This window comes from Aspergillus clavatus, genomic scaffold, assembly GCF_000002715.2.
Source record: "Aspergillus clavatus NRRL 1 1099423829806 genomic scaffold, whole genome shotgun sequence".
NCBI lineage: Eukaryota > Fungi > Ascomycota > Eurotiomycetes > Eurotiales > Aspergillaceae > Aspergillus > Aspergillus clavatus.
This window is the reverse complement of record NW_001517093.1, coordinates 205,464-224,914: the sequence shown is the minus strand read 5'-3', so window position 1 is coordinate 224,914 and position 19,451 is coordinate 205,464. Positions and strand designations below refer to the sequence as shown.

Sequence of the window (19,451 nt, the reverse complement as noted above, 5' to 3'; positions counted from 1 at the left end):
AAAGTGGGTGAGAGAAATCGCGGTGAGGCTGGAAAGAGGCTGGCTGGCTGCACGTGCCAAGCAGCGAATAGTCGATAGATACGGAGTACTCTGTAACTCCGTACTAGCGACGACATTCGGCGACGAGGGAAGCTTGGAGAGAATTCAGAAGGCTGGTGTTGATCTCTTGATTGTGGCAGAGTATCTGTAATTAATTAATCAATAGATACTTCAGATGGAGTAGCTGCGTATATCATCTTCATCCTTGCATCTTCTGGTCTCGGCTCTTGAGTCTTGAGACTTGAGAGCTCACTGAATAATACCTCTACAATTGCTGCCTCAGGTGTCACTTTGATTACCCAGCTAGATTGAACCCATACAAAGAGCAAATGATACATGGACTACTCGTCCAAAGAAGCCACTCCAGACCAGAAAAATTTCTCATCATTCATAGAAAGACCATAGTGACTCCCTTCATACCGTATTTCCCCTCGAAGAAACTCAACACTCAACAAGCAAGAAAAATCAAGCCCCAGAACCAACCACCTAATCAGCCCTCATCAACCGCTCCAACCTCACCCGCAGCAAATGCTGCATCCACGGCGGAAACCCCCTCAGAACTCGCGCAAAGCACCCCGTCGACCCCGGCACAAGCACATGCCCACTACTCCCCGACAGGATCTGCGCAACCAGCGCCTCCGCCACCGTCTCCGGCCGCAGCAGCGGGTTAAACCACGTATCCTCCGGCGTGAGACGGCCGATGAGCGTGGTCCGCGTAGATCCCGGCGTGAGGAGCACCGTCCGCACACACGGAGCACGGTACCGCGCCACCAGTTCCGCCGCGAGGCCCTCGTGGAACGAGATGGCCGCGGACTTGGTCGCGGCGTAGTCCACCAGGTTTGGCGTGGTGACGTAGCCCGCCTGCGACGCGACTGTGACCACCATGCCGTGGTTGCGGGTGACCATCGCCGGCAGGAATTCGCGCGCGAGCCAGTAGTGGGCGAGCGTGTTGACCTCGAAGTGCAGCCGGGTCTGCGCTTCGGTGGAGCCGAGGATGGTCTTGCCGCTGCAGATACCGGCGTTGTTGATGAGGATGGTCGGCTCGCCGAGGCTGGAGCGGATATCTGCCGCGGCGGCTGCGATGGCGGATGGGGAGCTAATGTCGCATTCGTAGAAGCGGACGGTGGGCGCGAGCGGCTGCGACTCTGGCGGCTGGATGTCCAGAATCGCGACCTTGATGCCGCGCGCGCCGAGCAGCTCAGCGACCTGGCGGCCGATTCCGTTGCTGCCGCCTGTCAGGACGACCACCTCACGGTGCCAGTGGAACCGATCGGAGACGCCATTGTTCAGTGCGCGAGTGTTTAGCCAAGCGTTGAGCCGGCGGAGAACGGCAAGTGAGGCGAGGGCCTGTAGGAACCAGAACAGTCGCGGATGCTGTTCGGCAAGCTGCGTGCCTTCCGCAGTATACCGTGCCAGAAGGACCAGGGGGGTTGTCGTCCAGGGTGTGAGAAGTGTATTCTGGAGCACCTTCCCGAGCACATCAGCAGTAAACCCTAGACATACGTAGAAATCCCTTTAGCTTCGACAGTTCGAAAGCTGAAGGACGCCCGAAATGGGCAAAAGACAAACTCACCTTCTCGCGAGGGCCAGGTTCGTGGTGCTGCCATAGTTGGAACTGTTGAGGAGCAGGTTCTTCCCAGCGGATTTTGCAGTTCAAATTATAATCAAATCATGCCTGACCATTGCTGAAAGATCCAGCTTCAAAAGCCGAAGACAGCCTCGCTGGGTGACATGCATATATAGGACGTGATGGCAGCATCTTGGTGCTGCCGGCTGACTTTGGCTTCAGATGGAAATACACTCAGGCATCCATGATGAGAATGCGGGGAACGCTTCAAGTCAGAAGCTGCCGAGGTCGGTGCTCACGGATCTACTTATTCACAGCTGCAACCAATTCGAGCTGTGGATGAGAGTGCTGTCTTTGTCCTACATTTTTCCCGGCCTAATTGGCGTGCTTGACACCCTCCGGATACTTTTCATCCGGCCAGGCTGAAAGAATGTGCCACATAGGCAAGAAGGCACTCTCTGCCGTCTACGGTCAAGTTCTAGGACATTATCCGCGTTGTGCAACACAAACAGCGACGTCAATAACAGACAAGAATCAGATACCAAATGACCAACACGGATAAATGAACACTGCCACAGTCATTGCTGACACGGGCCATAAATCTCAGTGAGTATGCAATGACTATATCGGCCGTCTCTTTATGTCCACGATTGTAGGTAACCTAGTATATTGAAGGCCATAATCCTGGATTCGCTGAAAATGCAACGAAACGATCCCTCCTGTACCAAACCCCCTCCACAACGGTAGGGTGTAATCGGCGCCGTTTAAACTCCTTGGGATCAAAAAGAAAGGGGGGGGGGGGGGGGGGCAAAAGACAGACCAATAATCAACAGAAAGGAAAACAAAGCTCCGAGGTCAGACAATGCCAATAGCGAGAGAAATAATTTCAAGTGGCCACCAATCCGTTCCAAAATGCGCAGTGCTAATGAGAGTACCCAACCTCTTGAAGTCTTATCAAAATTAAATGAGACCAGGGCAAAAAGGAAAAGCCGCCGTGCAAGACACCGGTGTATGTATATTATCAGGAGCCCGTGTCGCACAGACATCGGTATGTGCAATGGAATCAAGAGCAAAGAACACAAATCAATCGAGAGGACAAGGTACAACGAGATCTGAAAGGAATATAATTCGAGGCAGAAGTGGACAGAAAAGATAGGCGTATAAGTATTCCGCGACAGTAGACGCACTGACCTTCAGCTGTAGGCGGATGAAAAACTCGCTGCAGGCTCGCCGAAGATTTTCTCATATATTTCAGTCAAGATTCGTGCGTCGGCACGGAGAGTGGGTGAGATATTCCTACTCTCCAGAAGGAATTTGATCGTTCGTTTGAGAAGCTTCTCAAGGACAGTCCGGTCCACTAGCTCAGAGAGACAAGACATGTACGTCGCTGATAATACAAGCATATTGCCAAACTGCGCATGAGCAGTGCCAAAGATGTTCGTCACGATCGGGCGACCCTCCACTCCATCAAAGGCCTCAGTGCTCAAGATAGCAGAATCAATGCATACTTTGCAGGCCCGTCGTAACTTGGTTGGCAGATCACGGTAGGCGATGGTACCCATCGATCCCGCCGGGAATGAGGGAGGTGCGCTATGGCCTGCTAAACCCATATCACTAGATAATCGCGCCATGTTCGTAGCCCGCTGGCTGTGTGTCAAGGATGGCGAGACCTGTTGAGATTTCGGACCTGATAGAACAGAGCCTGCGGGTGAGTCCACCGACGTCAATGCTGCGTCGGGAAGTCCAGCAAAGTGCAGAGCATGGTACAAAAGGGGGCGATGAATGATATATCGCGCGCCATAGTATTTAGCCCGCATGCGAGCAACGTTGATATCTTTGGAAGGAGGGTCGCCATCCTTCCATCTCATGACTTCGGGCAGACTATTGCGCCATAATTCGAGATTCATGCTTAGGATCTCCTGCACATTGGAAGTCCATCGGTTCCCGTTGTTTGAAGCGCCTCCCATGCTAGAGCCTGTCGTGGAGTTAGAAGCATTAGCCGTGATGGCGGCAATTGCGGCGTTAACAGCGCTCGCAGAGCCTGCGACACTACTGTTATTGGCAGCATTCGTGCCGTGGGCACCTTGAGCTTGTTCTACAACATAGGATTAGCAGCGTCAAAGTGAGATTTTAGATCCCTTGTTCTTACTTTCAACTTTGTACAGATCGGTGTGAACGCGGTTCAGGACCTTTCGGAGATGAATCTGCGCGGAATAGAAGAACATCATCATGGTGCTGGGGGCACATATTTCATTCGGCAAGGCAAGCGTGAAGCGCCCCTTAGGCAGGCCAATACGCGCTTCTGCTCGGGAAATGCCACTGGCTGGGAGATCCAGTTCTGCAAGAATGTCGCTAGATTTCAGATTAACTTCTATAGGTGCTTAGGGACAAGGCGGGTTTCAATAATGTACCTTTCGAGCTGTAGGCATGTCCAGTAGGCGAAGTCATAGAGATCTTTCATTGGGCCATCCTGCATCTGGTCGTAACGTTTCCTAACACTGCAGTCAGCATTTCATCCACGCAGGATGGCACGAAGTCAAAACCCACGATCGGATAAGGACTTGACAGGCTCGGGCGGCTTGATAAATCCATCCATGGCTCTGGAACGGATGTGCAAGTTGGCCAGCATACAGGCCCGCCAGCAGAGCTGCTTGAACATGTAGCAAACCATTGGCACCTTGAAGATAACCCATGATCTGAATTGCGTAGGCGTAGTAAGACAAGCCGGGAATAACATCCACGTTTCGGGGTTTCTTGTTGGGCGGTACTTCTCGACCAGCCGACGCAGATCGAGCTCCAGTACTTCTCCGACCATCTATGGTTGATGGGGACAGGACAGCATGAGGATTTGATACCGGTGCATAGAAGCTCGTCTGGTTTTGCAGGACAGCGTCAGATCCAGCAGGCGATAGGATATTACGAGTGGGCGGGCCAGGAATCCACTCTTTGCGATAGTCCGGGGGGAAGTCGGTGGCAGGGCCAGGGACAGGTTCGCCCACTTCACAGATGCTTCCCAGAGCTAGAACAAGAAGTAGAACAGCATTATCGATCGATTTCTCAACCCGACGGCCAGCCCCTTCTGTTCTGACACCAGTGGGTGTCGGAACATCACATCCGGCACCTTGTAAGGTCTCGCAGGAGCGTTTTCTTTTGGCACCTCGTGGCAGATCCCCTGCGCCCGTGCTGGTCTTCGGTAAGCAATATAACCTCACAAAGCTCTCAACCTTGTTTTCCAGTTGGTTCTGGTCGAGAAACGGATGAAGTCTGTGAATGTGCTCAAGATAGCTTCGATGATAGAGACGAATGGCGTCAGGGTCAGCCCACAGAATGCCAAACTCATCAACACCCTTGTCTTGAAGCTTTTGTTGGAATGCGGGCGGCTGGGAGTGTTGCGTCCAGGGGCTACTGGGTGAGGCTCGGGGAATGGGGGTCCCATCCCATCCCGAGCCGGAACTGGTGCTCGTTAATGGTGCCGATGCTATGAGTGTTTCACTCGAGTCATCGCCTTCGCCACGGCCGTAGACACGAATCATGCCGCGCTGCTCTTCGAGTCGCATCACATAGTCCTCATCGTATTCTCTTGGATACAGCAGGTTCTTGATTGAGGGCCAAGAAAGTAGCTTGTGAGCCGCCGTCGTATGTTCCACGGGAATAGAAAGTTCACCATCTTCCCTCTCCACAAAACTCTGGTTCGAGGACGGATCATTTGGATCTGCAGCTTCGCCACTCTTGGGTTCCTCAACCAGGTCTGTGGTGTTCGGCTTCAACAAGCGGTCAAGCGACGGCTTTGGGGCCACTGAGCGAGAAGTATCTTTCAATCCGACTTCATTGTAGAACCGACTCAGTTGAATTCCATGTTCAATCTGCACGGTCTGGAAATGCGTCAATCGCTCATCTAGTTTATCTTCCAGTAGTTGGATCTTGTCTAGGATCTGTTGGGTGGCCTTTTCTTGTCTGTCTTAAGAGTCAGTGTCTAAGAGCTGACAGATCGAAAAATTGGGGCTCAAGTAGATCACGAACTTGTGGGGTGGCACTTCTTTGTACACGCAAATTAAGTTGTTCTCTTTGCAATGGCTGCATGCTGGGCGCCCTTCATCGCACTTCGCTTTTCTTGCTCTACATTGATCACACGCCTTCGAGGAAGCCAAACAATATGTGTCAGCCAAACTCCATGTTGAGATATCAAGCATTCTGCTGTTCTGAAGATAGACAATCCTATACCTGTTGAGCACGGGCAGCCTTGCGCTGGCGCATACCAAAGGTTTGATTTTGGTAGAAGCTCGGTTCATATGGAGCGGGCGTGTGTGAGATATGCGGAACGGGCGTCGGAAACTGGGCCGGAGGCATCGTATGGGGAGGAGGTGGAGGGTCTCCGTTGTTGCTTGGTTCCTGGGGCGCGAATGGCATCCGCGATCGGTATTCAGGAGGCGCCGAATGGGGAGGAGCAGAGTGCGGCGGTGCGGAATGAGGATTCGCATCGTGCGATGCTCCGTTCATGGGACGGAAAGGTGGTGGTGGATGCGCTTCCGTCGGGGTGTGACTGGGACCCGGCAGACCATTCGGTCGACCATACGGTCCTTCCGGAGGAAGCTGGGGTAGCTCACGATTCGGGATGACGGGATATGGATGGGAGGGCAAGGGAGGCTGGGGGGCAGCAGAGGTTCGGCGCTGCTCTGCATGGTGATGGTCGAAGGGCGGTGCGTAGGGGCGCCATGACGCTTCGTAGGCTCCTGGCGCATTTGGCACGCTATGCGCCACGTCGGGAGGGTGCATGCGGTGATGCATAGAAGGAGGGGGATGGCCGGAGTAAGGAGGGAGCGACTTTGGCTTATCGTCCGTTCCAATCATTTCCACGAATGTAGGCCCGTAGCCCCGATAGGCGGCCCCAGGTTGCCGTGGATCCGCTATGGACGGTCGATTCAGTGCGACAGTCATACAGTCATGAGGACATGTTGATGTCCTGCAGGAACCCAAGGTGCGATGCCAATTGAGGAGAAGGAGGGGGGCGCGGAGGTGATGGGAGTTGGACAAAGCTCAACAAATTCCCGAAAAAGGTAATTCGGCCGGGAAGGTCTTGGATCCGCGGTAGTTCGGGCGTTACCTCACGCTTTTCTTTCTTTCAGGTTTTCAGGTCCCTCTTGCTTGTTTGTGCTCGAGATGTTTCTCGACGTGGTCCTTGGTAAGTATCAACAAACCAGCTCGCCGTTGGGGAAAAGGCAATGTGGTGCAGAAGCAATTGAGAAGGAGCAGTCTTCGGAGAACTATTCGGCAGCACAAGTTAGCGAAAGTGAAAAGAAAATGAAGAAACAGAAACTAAACAAGAGATCGCTAGAAGAGACAACAGCTTAGCAGGCAGAGGAGGCGAGCAAAGGAGGGGGCCAATGCGATATGGATACCCAAGGAGATGGTGAGAACAACAGAAATGGGCAGCAAGAGCAAGACAAATGGGTAAATAGTACCGAATACTTGTTCAGAGGTACCGAAGGTACCAGTTTAGTTGCAGTTCAAAACTTCAACGGGGGAAAGAAAGAAAGAGAGAAAGAGATCTGCGACAAGACTAATTGTAGTGGACACATGCAAGCCTGGTGGCAGCTGTACTCCGTATGTAGTAAGTAGTCGGTACTCGATCTGTACAAGCTGTAGGCAACGAATGAAGGTACTTTCTTGGTACAATAGCAGTAGCATCAGATCGAGCCGACCAGGGTTGGAGACTTGGAGTACATGGTGTCATCATCATCATTGGGGCAAAGGCTTCCAGAAGGTGATGATAATGTTTTCACTCATAAAAAAGAAGGGAAAATAAAAGGCCAAAAAAAGCTGAAATCGAGAAGGGAAAAAATAAAGAAAGAAAAAAGGTAAAAAAAGGCCGTCTCAAAGACCCATCTGGCACGGTCCAAGAGCAGACTAGGGCAGGGATCCGGTAACAATAGTACGAATTAGGTACTGATGAAATGATATGATAGTCCCCCCGTGATGCTGGTAATGGTAATAATAACGATGATAGTAACGACAAGGGACAAAGGGACAGGAACAACCCACCCAGAACGATCAACCAGCCTCGGTGGATAGATCGACGGGGAGGAATGAAAAGAAGGACAGGCAATGACGACGATGATGAGAATGACGGAGTAGCAGTACTTAGTAGTAGTAACTAGTGAGAAATAGTAGGTACTTACCTAGGTAAGAGGTTGGTAGATACCTAGGATGATGGTAGGTTAATGGTTCATGGGTATGAAGCAGAGCATACAGCAGACGTTTGTCTTGTTGTACTCCGATCCGTCGGTAGGTAGCTAGCGAAGCCAAGCTGTCGGGTCACTTGGTGCGTTCGAGAAAAAAAAAAACAGAAGAAAAAGGTTGATCGAGATTCGAGAGCTCGAGGAGACGGAGTAATGCCAGATAGAGGATGGATCAAGTAGAAAAAGGCATTCAGGATTTCAGGGACCAACCGAGATGGAGGTAGGAATGGAATCGAATAAACGCGGAGATGATCCCCAAAGAGGAGACCGAAGGGACCGGAAGCCTTGGGAAAGACGGGACTTTGGGACTCTTGGGGATTTGAAGAGAAGATGGAGATTGGAGACTGTCGAGGAGCGGAACTGTTTAAGGTAGAAGCAGTCGCAGTAGTTCAGTGGGCCACTGAATACCTCTCAGGAAGGTAAGAGTAATAATCAAAATTAAAAGCCAGACAAAAAAAAAGAGAAAAAAAAAAAGAAAAAAGGTCAAATGAAAAATAACAATAATAATGAGAAGAATGAAGAGGAAGAAAAGGACCTAGAGGATAAATCGATCCCCGTGATCTGAGATAGTCAAGCAGGAGGAGGGGAAATACTGTCAGTTCTGTCAGGGCGGGATTCGGTGGAAGGTCAAGAATCAATCACAACTGCTGGATCTCTCGGGAAAGGGTGTCAGAGGGAAGCCAGTTAGAGGAGAGCTCAGAAAGTCTGTTGTTGAGGACCAAGTAATTAGAAGCCGCGACATCTGAATAAACAACGATGTTTTTTTTTTTTTCTCTTCTTACTTACTTACTGTGGTGCGTCGTTGCGTGTTGTTGAGAGTTAAGGATATAGATTGAAAGGAAGCCCAAGAAAATTAGGCGTGCCCCTCCTAAGTCCTAGGTAGGCAACTAACTATACTGCAGTTGATCTTTCTTCGGTGGTACTCGCGGTTGGAAGCAATGAGTTGGTAAGTATGGTATTGTGTATCTCCAGATGGTTTGTGCCAAGGATAGTAGTATGTATGTGTGTATGTATGTATGTAGATGGTAAGGTTGGTTAGATGCTAGGGTCGATACACTACTAGAATAGTCTACTAGTAGACAGCTGACAGACAGACAGACAGATAGATAGATAGATAGATACTGGGAGAAGATGGTAATAACTGATCAGGCGAGAAATCTGTCTCTATGTACTGTCTTCTTGCATCTTCTTTTGTTTTTCTTCTGCGTTGACGCGCGCGTCCTTCTGACTTTGACTGGGTCTGGGTCAGTTGTTAGTGGACTAACCTACCTTAGGTACCTAGCTAGGTATGGATGTACGGAGTAGTTACTAACCTACTGATCTAGTAGGTTGTTGTTACTTGTTACTTGTAACCCGAACCAGGATTCTGGTTTGCAGGAATCGTTACCAACAGCTTAACAAGCCACCAGAAAATTGACAGATCGTTTTCTGTCCTTGTTCAATGATATTACATTACATCGGTCCTATCTAATAAACTACCTACACTACCTTGGGTTAGTGTTTGTCTCGGTCTGTCGCCATCCTATCTACCTATGTACCTACCTAAGTTCCAGAGTCCTACAGTACTAGTCCAGTGAAGATGATTGAGAAAATTCAATCATTTATTGATTTATTTATTTCAGCAGATCAAATATCAATGCAGTAATCAAATAAGAAATAAAGGGGGGGGAAGTGGTCAGTGGACACTGCCAGACACAACACAAAGTGGAGTCCCAAGAGTCCAAGAGTCCAAAAATCCGTGGATTGAGAGCCAAAAAATGGAAAATCAAAAAAAAAAAAAAAAAAATAAGAATAATAATATTAACTAAACTAAAGCGAAGCTAGAACTGTCTGCTGATATGCGGGACGCAATCGTTTACGAATCACGAGAAGATATCCATCTTCCACTCTGAAGAAGCTAAGAACCTATTCTACGGTACGAAGTAGTATCATAGTATGATCAGTATCTCATCATCCACACAAGCTGACTGGAGGAAACTCCACAGCCACGGAGCTTCCCTGGAGCTGTTTGAAAAATGCCACATGGATAATGGAGTCGGACTACGGAGGTCGATGAGAGACTATTGAATTTGAATATGTCTTGGGAGTTGGGGCTGAAAAGGGAAGGGGGAAGAAAAAAAAAATAAAATAAAAGGAAAAAGAAACGAAGAAAGGAGGGTACATAACGGGAGATATTACATACACTAAGGTATCCAACTCCCAGAACCAATCCCGCACCGTTGAGGAAACACTGATTTGATAGTCATGTTGCTGATGTTTCTTCGGCGAGGCAAATTCTGACCGACATGTTTGGGGACGGGATCATGGAACATGAAAAACACAGTGTGATTGAACCACTTACAGTCACCACAAGGGAAACGATCGGTGCCCAAATTCCGGAGGGGGGCGGATTGAGCGGTATGAGGAGCAATCAGGAATGATAATACGAACACCAACCCTCTTGATTAGACAGCTATCTCATACGCCATTTATCCTCTTCATGACTTGAGTCAGCAACGATGAATCAAAGTGGTCAAATCGTCAAATTACTCTGACTGGACCAGGTGTGTGAGGTGAGGCTGGAGGAATGACGAGGCAGATCGATGGAGAGAAACGTCTCTTGATCTACGGTGGATACTGAACAACAGAGCGGATGTCAACATGGTCTATCAGTATCAAGAGTCAAGACAAGACTATCTGCGTCTAGGAATCACTTGTGCGTAGGTCGACTACTAGATAGGTAGATACTTGGAGGAGCCTTGCTATCGCTCTTCCAGTGTTCCACTCACTGTCTTCAAACTCAATCTTAAACTATATACTACAATACGGCTCTCCAACTCTCCAGTCTCTGCTCCTTTCTCGGCGACTGGTTCGGGATTCTGATCCAAGGCTAGAGAGTGGCTGATCCAGCAATCTGAAGCTCAAGCAGCATCCTAAACTCTGAAGAAGAAGAATACTTACTTGCCCACTAAGTATCTATCTAGTCAGTAGTGAGCTGAGTACTACGTACTCCATAGTAGTGACTGTCGACTAATATTCGAGGGGGAGGGGGGCTCCCCACCATAAACCACACAGAAGAATGCATGATGTGACCCTGGAAAGATTGCTGCATCGCTGCCCCACGTCAAACGGTAAATAGAAGACGGTGAGAATCACCAAGTGGCGGAGGCATTATCGGCGGACTACTAGTAGTAAGGTGGTAGATTCCAGGGTCATTCCTTGGTTGTCAGTCCTTATGCACATGTGCTGTATCTAAGCTTCTGCAAAGTGCAGTCTGACTGGAGTTGCTGGAAGAGGGAGAACAACAACACCTATCTTCAGCAGGGATGTTCCGATTGTCTGTCTGTGTTTCTGTCTGTCCAATTCATCCACGGGAGATTTGAGGACATTATGATGGTAAAAGAGACTTCGAGTCTGTCTACTCTACCCTATAAGATCATATCAGACTATATCAGATTATACGAGAACTAGATACATAGGTATCACTAATCTAGTACAGAATGTGCTCTAATCTCTGATATCCTCCTCCATCTGCAACACATTATTAATTACCTGCTTACATGGTGCCCTGCAGGCAAAAATGAAATGCCAGCTGTTCCCTGGTTTCGTCTGCGTTTTCTTCAGGCACCGTCCGCTGTCTTCAAGTCTGGGTAAACCATGGACAGCGAAATGACGGTAAGTTACGGCACGGAAGTCACGCGTCCAGACTGAGTTCACCACAGAATCTCGATCTCGGGTTACGCTCGGCAAAGGATTCCATTCATCAGCCATGGAACTACTGGATACCTAGTAACTATACTACTACGACTACTAAAATAACAAGTAACCTTCGTATCCCATTCCCCTGGTGTGAAGACTGAGGTCAGCTTGACAAATACCTGGACTTCGCCACCGTTCACCGGTCATTAGTCCAACTGTCCAACAGTTGCTGTCAGTTGTTTGTTTGGTAGGTTTAACCCCTCGCTTGCTGGGCAATGCTGGTCAAAGCTCTGAGTCTGGTTGAGAAACGACGAGTATTGCTCCCACTCTCTATCTACCAGGGAGCTTCAACAGCCGAGACAAGTAGCTTCCAGGTGGCACAGGGGGGGTCTTTTGAAGATCAGGAAACTGCCGCTCAATAATGATTGCTCATTGGATGCTTTCCTCTGGACTACCGCGCCAGCCCCAAACTCCCAAATTGAAGGTTTTAGGTCAGCCTCGGACAAAATGAGTGGTACATAGTACATACTTGATGACAGTCGATATGGATCGACAGGTTCAGGCCATGAGTTGGTTGCCACTTGTGTCATGTCGTTTCTCTTACGAGGAATGGCCGAATGGGCTCAGCCTAGGTTATTGATCGACAAGAACGAAACAGAAGGCTCAATGTTCGCGCACTATCATTATGATGATTCCAAAATATTGTGGTAGGATCAATCCTGGCTTGCCCTTGGACTTGGACATCTTCTAGTTGTTTCCATCTACCAGGATGGTCTCCTGCAGTCTCGAGAGTAAACCTTCCTGTAGTAAAACCTCATTTTTTTTTCATTTTTTTTCTCTCTCAAAAATCAACTGCCCGGCAATTGACTCTGATGATCACCAGCCTAGGGTTCCATGATCCCGTTCCCTGGGATCCTCCGTCGGCTGGCGGCATCATTCGCGTTGGCTGGATCTTTAAGCCGAAACAGACCGAACTGGTCCATTCAGTCATTCCCCATGGACATTGATCCCTACGGGTAGACTTAGACCATCCGTTTTTTCTCCCATTCTGCAGAGTACAGAGCGCAGACTAATCTGTAATTTCGCGATGTTAACCCAATTCGGTCTCAAACTCAAAACTCAAAAAATGATACAAAGATTGTTCAGGCCTCCTCGATACCCCACATCAAACACCCCACAGAGAAATGCGGATAATGTACATGCATATAGATCCATACTTTTATTACTTCCACACTAGATAGGTACTGCACTGCATGTCTATGTATGACAATATACTGGATGATCAGGTGCCAGAGGCAAGGGGGAGCCTTGTCAGCCGAAGGAGTCTTGGGAGAGGCACACGGGGTACTGCGTATCTATCTGCTTTGCTCTGCCAGATCTTCATGAACATGGGACTGTTATGGAGTACAGCGCAAGTACAGACCAGACCAAGGGGTGGAGAGTCCGACCATCTAACTGGGGTTGAATGATGTGCATTGTCCTACCCTGTCGAACTCCTCCTGGATTACAGATTACAGTGTCACGAGTGCCACCCTTCAAGTGCCAAAGGATGTCAGAGAGGGAGAAAGAAAAAAAAAAAAAGGCATTGAGCATGGCTGTTGTTCAACAACATTTGCCTCTCCCTCCCTCTGCTCCCCTCGCCCCCTGTTTCCTGGGTTGCCTTGATGCAGGTGTTGGAAACTGGAAAGTTGCTTGCCTTGGGAACACGGCTACTCACGTCGGTCGAGCTGGATTTGCAAAGCAACCGAGACAACCATGGATGATACTTCTACGGGAGTGTCATACATCATACCATCAATTCTAGAGTCAAATGCGCGCACCCTCGCTGCCACTTTCTCTTCATCATATGGCTCAGGCTCCGGGGTCTGATAACGCTGAGACTGGCGCGGGTCAACGCGTCAAGTACTAAGACATCTTTTTTTTTCTGGCTAGACGTCCGTTCGGCTGACCATTTTGCCTATCAATGTTGAATACCACCGACTCGGTTCCATGAGACCATCCATCTAACTTCTCACTGATACGGGTTTCCAACTGCACCAGTATGTGTATATAGCTAGCGAGCTGATATCAGCTGAGTGCGCAATGACAGCGGGACAGCCCGTTCCCAGACCCAAGGAGCTGGTACAAGGCAACTCCCGATGGGCTTGATGGCCGTCTCATGCGCTATGGTGTGTACATAGGTAGCCATAGTGTGTACTGTGCAGGTTGATGGTCATAAACCAAACCTCGGAAATTGACTTTGGCAGGCAAGTTTAGCAGTCCCGATCATGGCCGATCAGCGCCTCCCATTGATTAGGAGATGATTGTCAAGTGACGGTCTTATGTACTGCAGAAGATAGAGTTGGCCTATTTCAGGGCTTTACCTAATCACTAGTCAGAAGTCTTTCATCTTCTGGCTCTGATGATCGAGCAGCATCTTGATTCTGGTGTATGTAAGTACGTATCTCCTCTGGAATCAAAGAACAGTCTGAATCTGCAGCATCAAACAGAGATGCCACAATATCCGCGGAGTTACGAAGTTACAAAAGTCAACACGTGAACTGCATGTATACATCCCAAGTCAGTCCTACCTACCAACCTGTTGCGAATCATTGTTCGATACTAACAGTCAGTATACAGAGTAGAGCCTACTCCACAATGCCCTGTGACCTGTCAACTCGACTACCTATGTACATACATAGATACTGACAAGCCCCTTCCCATACCGACTCTATCTGGGGTAGATAGATAGATACAGAGAGGTAATACTTTACACGATCAATCATCTCGACAATTTCCATAGTCTCGCGCCCTGCTTACTCCTTGCACAAACTCAATCACCCAACGATCCGATCAGTGATGAACAGTCGGCTCCGGCGACATAAGTGGACAATCGGGCTGGGCTGGAGAAGGGCTGGCGCGCAGGGCTCGGATCGCCCCCCCCCCTCTCCTCATGCCACTTGCATGTGCAGTATCCACTGCTCTGACTCGGATCTGTATGTACTATTTACTCTGTATGTTCGATGTTGTATGCTGAAATCGCTCTTCCTGGATCTGATATCATGCTTGGGGGATAGATAGTGGTTATGAGTACATTCGTCTCGAGTACATATGGTATTCTGCGCCGCAATGCTTAAGCGCACCACCCCTGCTTGAATACCGGTTCAATGTTGAACAATAATAGATGCCCATCCTATGTTAAATAAAGTACCGGAAATATGGTCCGTCGCAGCAGATAGACTACCTAACAGGTAGATAGAAAGTATGCCGTGACAGATAGAGCGGCATGCATACAGTTTAACCGAATCAGGGCAATTCGCGAGTAATGTGAACATTAAAAAAAAAAAGGTCCCCGAGGTTCCCGAATGGGCATTAGGATATTCGACCGTCGAGTCGACACTTGTATCTGTATCGAACATCCAGTCTCCTACCTTAGCTATCGGTATGCTATGCTTGCAATATCAAAACTCAATTGCTTCGTCCTGCTCCGCGTGGATTACAGTGGAGAGCATAAAGTGTCTGTCTGCACGTCCGTAACTATGTCCTGCAGCTCAAATTGAGTAGTATCCTCCTATCCTCCTCAAGGGAAAAAAGAAAAGAAAAAAAAAAAAAAAACTACGAAAAGCAACCTTTACCCACCCTGATATACTGACAGAAGGAAAACAAGCATCCGCAACAACACCCGTCCCTACCAAGGACACCCAAATGCCACGATTCCACCGACCTGGTTAACGGGCGCGGGAGGCTTCGAACATGCTTTCGCTTCTCAGCGGTTGAACCTCTGATAATCCGCATGGACGGGGGGCGAAAGGGCAGAGTCCAAACGCGAGGATCATACCTACATACTCGATTGTCGCTGTTAGATTATAATAATCTTATTGTACTTAGTCCCGCATGGGACTCATGACACCGGTTCAGGCTCAGGTTTTTTCTGATTCAGGTTCTGCAATGCGGTAATACTCATGTATGTACTATATGTACCTTACCTGTGTCAAGGTAGACTTGGATTGTATTTGTATCTATTGTTTGTACTTGAATACTTACATAGATATTCCTCCTGGTTTGACTCCGATACAGGACCCAAAGCGCGGATGCTTCACGCCACTGGATCTATCACATTTCACGGTCTGGTTTGGTCCACACGGAAGGAATCTCTGTCACTTCATAGAAATTGGAGGGCCTTGGCCTTCTTACACCGAGGATCACTGAGATGGTGAGATGATTTGTTGCTGGGTTGCTGCTGGTTTGGTAGGCTTTGTTAGGGGGAAGGATGTGTATGGTACATAGAAAATGCTGGAGCAGGACTTTGCTATCCTTGTTTATATATGATTTGGGCTGCTATCATATGCATGTCGTAGTCCAATATGATGATGGTCGAAAAGTATTGTTTGTACCTAGTCTACATGGACATGCGCTGTAGACATGACCAATCTCCTCGAAGTAGTTAGTTAGTTAGCATGCACTCAATCAATACCTAGATTCAAGAAGCATCATTTCCCGTCGTATCCCCCAGCTATACCATTGACCATGACCATACATAAAGGTAAGCAAAGTATGTACAGAGTACTCACAGAAGAAGCCGATACTACCTTACCAAACACCTCATCCATGAAGTATCAACAACCGTGCGCACCCCAACACCATAGCGCAGACGTCAAACCACTCTGATCAACACATGGACCAAGTGCTGCTCCACACGACCCCTAAGGAAGTATCAAGTAACAGTACTGTCCGTAACTAACTACCTGACGTCTCGGCCGTTCAATCTCTCCCCCTCTCTCCTTCCATCCATCAATCCCAGAAGCCCACCCCTGTCAGATTGTCAGACACTTCTCCCTCCTTCCCCCTTCTTCTGCACAATCGACCGGCCTGGATCACCATCCCAACTCCCAATCCCCGATCATAACCATGATCATGATCTCGATCATCGGTCATCGGTCAGAAAGTACTTACTGTACGTACTTAAGGTACGCTTGCGAACTATCATACCAAATCTCGTGTTGGGGGGGGGCTGAGGGAGGAGCAAGGCTACCAATAAGCAACAAAACAGCCCCTGGCTAAATCCGTCCCCAACGAGCGTCCGGTATCTCAGTATGTAGTATGTACTTACGGATTTAGAAACACGATCGTCGCCCAGGCCCAGAGAGAATACGTACTCTGTAGGTAGGCAGGTAGGTAGGTAGGTAGCTAACAATAGCTGTCTCGATGCGGGAGGAATGGATGGACGAGGCAAACTGCGGGTGCGCGGGTAAAGAGTCTTGGATGTAGTTTCCGTGCCTGCTGGGGGGAGATTTCAGGTTCTGGGCTAAGGCGTGAAGATCAGGGGTTGTACTGCCGGCACATGGCTGAGGGTAGAGCTTTTATGATATCAGCGCGGACGGGCTACGAACAGGCAATGAGCATGTGGGTATGTCGTTCGATGCCAACAACAATCCTGTGAGTCGTCTACATAGCTACGTGCATGCATATCCACATGAAAGTGAGGTAGGATTTGAAATTATGGCAGCGGTGCAATGTAAGGGCGTATGACGCGCATCATTGCGATGGAGACTGCAGATAGCCTGGCGTGCTTATTGCTTCCCCTTGCGTCCGTGGTGATCGACCTGAGCTCATTGCATGATGGTATGCAGATTGCAGAGACGTAGTTCGGATGCATCGCTCTACAGGTTCGTCTACTCGTGTAGGCACAGCGATATGAACGTAGGGAGGGGGGAAGATTGGGGGAAATCAATATTTGCTCTCTCTAACGGTAGATGCTCAACGCTGGTCATGCTCCCTTCTATCGTAATCATTCTTGCTGAACGGATCATCACATCTTTCGTAGGAGGTAGTGGAACATCGTCCACACGCCTTGGAATATCTCCAGGCGTTGCTGCGGCTCAAAAAGGTCATACCATCGTGTTCGCCGAAGCTTCAGGATGTACCACGGCTGGTCGGGCGTGTCGGTATCCGGAGGAAAGTCGCTCTCGCCTGTACTGAGTATCTCCAGATACCGACGGTGGATGCGAAGATGCAGGATGGAGACGTGGTGGTTGATGGAGGATAGCATGTAGACCTAGATTCCTAGTCAGCAACGGTCCTCCCCACCCCCTTCCTCTCCAAATTGGAAGACCTACATCGTCAAACGGGCTGTCCGGGGCCTTTCCGATCTGAATATACCTCATCCGTCGATCCCAGAGACTCGGCCCGGGTTGCACGATCCTCCATCTCTCGACATTACTCAGTCTCCGCCCGGCACCAGGGCGACGAGATGCCACAAACGGGTGCTCGTATTTGGACCGCTTGCGATCGTTGCCATTCTCCAGTGCAAGTTCACCCTCACCATCGCCGCTCTCCTCTGCTTTCGGCGTCGACCCGCCCCATCTCGGCTTCGTTGCCCACCACTTGCCCTCGCCCGACCGCACCTCCGTTGCCCCCTGACGCGCGCGTTCCTGCGCAGCCAGCAGCATGGCGCCGAGTTCCCTGTGCAAATCGCAGATCTCTCCCATGCCGGATCCCGGGGCGTCGCCTGATTCTCGGAAAGAGGTCTCGGACCGGCATTGAGCCACAAAGAGAGGGCCTTCCATCACGCCGCACCGGGCGAGCTGTCGGTCTTTGGGAGATCGGGCAACCTGAAAAGAATGTCGGATCGGTAGCAGAAGTGTCTTGATGGCAAGTCGCGGCGGGAACATGGGTAGCGCAATCTGGCATCCAAACGGCCAGGCGGCCATCTCCGCCAGCGCGCGCACGGTCTCATCCCGGATTTCCTCTGGCATATCCCGGCCGGTACCTATGCGACGACCGGTATACCTCTTGACGTTTGCCTGGCCCTCTTCCGCCACTGGGGTCGTTCCGCTGATAGCTTGCGTTGGTGGTGATTTGTCCACATCCATGGGTGTCGCTGGCGGGCTGTGGTCGGACGGCTGAACCTCGCCATCGGCCAACATCTTGTCCTCATCGGACGATTGAGGCGAGGCCGGCCGCTCAAAATAGTTGTCCAGGCTAGGGTCCCACCACTGCGCCATCCGCTCCAGACCCGTCCAAAACTTTCTCGTATGGGTCACCCGGACCCGCTCGCGGCCATCTTGGGGCGGCAATCTCGCAACTTCTCGAAACGCATCATCGTTGTCCAGCAGTAATTCCTTCTTCAAGATTCCGAATCGACTCACGGCGGGGTACGGGTTTCCGTTGTCCATCAGGATCGGCTCGCCATCTTCCGTCTCATTCAAAGGATGGTCGCCCCAAGGGAGCGGAGGAAATATGTCCGGTGTGACCTGAGGAACGATGCGCTCAGCAGGGATGTCCTTCTCCAGTCGTAGATTCAGCGCCCTGAGCTTGTCTTTTGAGATATCCTGTGGCCGCCGAATAGAGGCCAAGAGACCGTAAACGTCCTTAAGAGACTCGTCCGATGCATCGTCTGGAACATCCAGTAGGTGATAGGCCGGGAAATCGAGATTTGTTGGAGGCGGCGGCGGGCGTCGTTCTGTCTCAGGCGACGAGCTGATTGGGGGCAACCCTGTGCCTGGTTAGCATTGGATTGATCTTCGCTTAATATTTTTGTATGAACTGTTGGGAAAGTATGAGGAAACAAATGGTAGATTTGACCAAGAAAGGGTACAAAAGAATGAGGGGAAGCTTACCCAGTCCTCCGGCCCAACAAAGCATGGTTCGGGGTCAGGTGAGTAAGTAGCCCGTCAATGAGGTATTGACAATGTCTTATTATTACCCAAACAGGTAAATGTGGAACTATCTTGAAGCAGAATTCCAAGCAGATGAACATGAGAAGAAAAGAAGAGGTCTGAGTGAAGCCTCAATCACATGCTCCTCTGTAGATGAAGAAAGAGCTAGGTAGGAGATCGAACAGATGCGCGGAATTGGATTGTGTTGCTGTGAGGTTCTTCGAGGAGAGGATTACCATGACCAAAAACAGTGGTGGAACTCTTTCAGTGGCAGCCGAGTCATTCGAGCGCTGA

General features: G+C 49.8%; 3 protein-coding genes across 3 annotated transcripts, besides 5 other annotated features; all 3 read right to left on the bottom strand.

Moving 5' to 3' along the window:
• Positions 1–525: 525 nt before the first annotated feature.
• On the bottom strand, positions 526–1,646 carry ACLA_079930 (short chain dehydrogenase/reductase family protein; the record flags this gene model as incomplete). The annotated part of the gene is made up of 2 exons (XM_001267734.1): positions 526–1,532; positions 1,613–1,646. 2 exons carry the CDS (start codon positions 1,644–1,646, stop codon positions 526–528), a joined length of 1,041 nt encoding a protein of 346 aa, XP_001267735.1.
• Positions 1,647–2,799: 1,153 nt separating this feature from the next.
• Positions 2,800–6,541, bottom strand: clcA (putative C6 finger domain protein; the record flags this gene model as incomplete). The annotated part of the gene is made up of 6 exons (XM_001267733.1): positions 2,800–3,701; positions 3,756–3,958; positions 4,018–4,098; positions 4,154–5,560; positions 5,627–5,739; positions 5,828–6,541. The coding sequence occupies 6 exons, from the start codon at positions 6,539–6,541 to the stop codon at positions 2,800–2,802; spliced, it is 3,420 nt and encodes a 1,139-aa protein (XP_001267734.1).
• Positions 6,542–8,293: 1,752 nt separating this feature from the next.
• Positions 8,294–8,323: a microsatellite.
• A 513-nt stretch (positions 8,324–8,836) lies between these two features.
• Positions 8,837–8,863: a microsatellite.
• A 64-nt stretch (positions 8,864–8,927) lies between these two features.
• Positions 8,928–8,963: a microsatellite.
• Positions 8,964–15,086: 6,123 nt separating this feature from the next.
• Positions 15,087–15,114: a microsatellite.
• Positions 15,115–16,658: 1,544 nt separating this feature from the next.
• Positions 16,659–16,686: a microsatellite.
• Positions 16,687–17,308: 622 nt separating this feature from the next.
• ACLA_079910 (uncharacterized protein) lies at positions 17,309–19,143 on the bottom strand (the record flags this gene model as incomplete). Its single annotated transcript, XM_001267732.1, has 3 exons — positions 17,309–17,554; positions 17,616–18,994; positions 19,119–19,143. 3 exons carry the CDS (start codon positions 19,141–19,143, stop codon positions 17,309–17,311), a joined length of 1,650 nt encoding a protein of 549 aa, XP_001267733.1.
• Between the last annotated feature and the right edge of the window lie 308 nt (positions 19,144–19,451).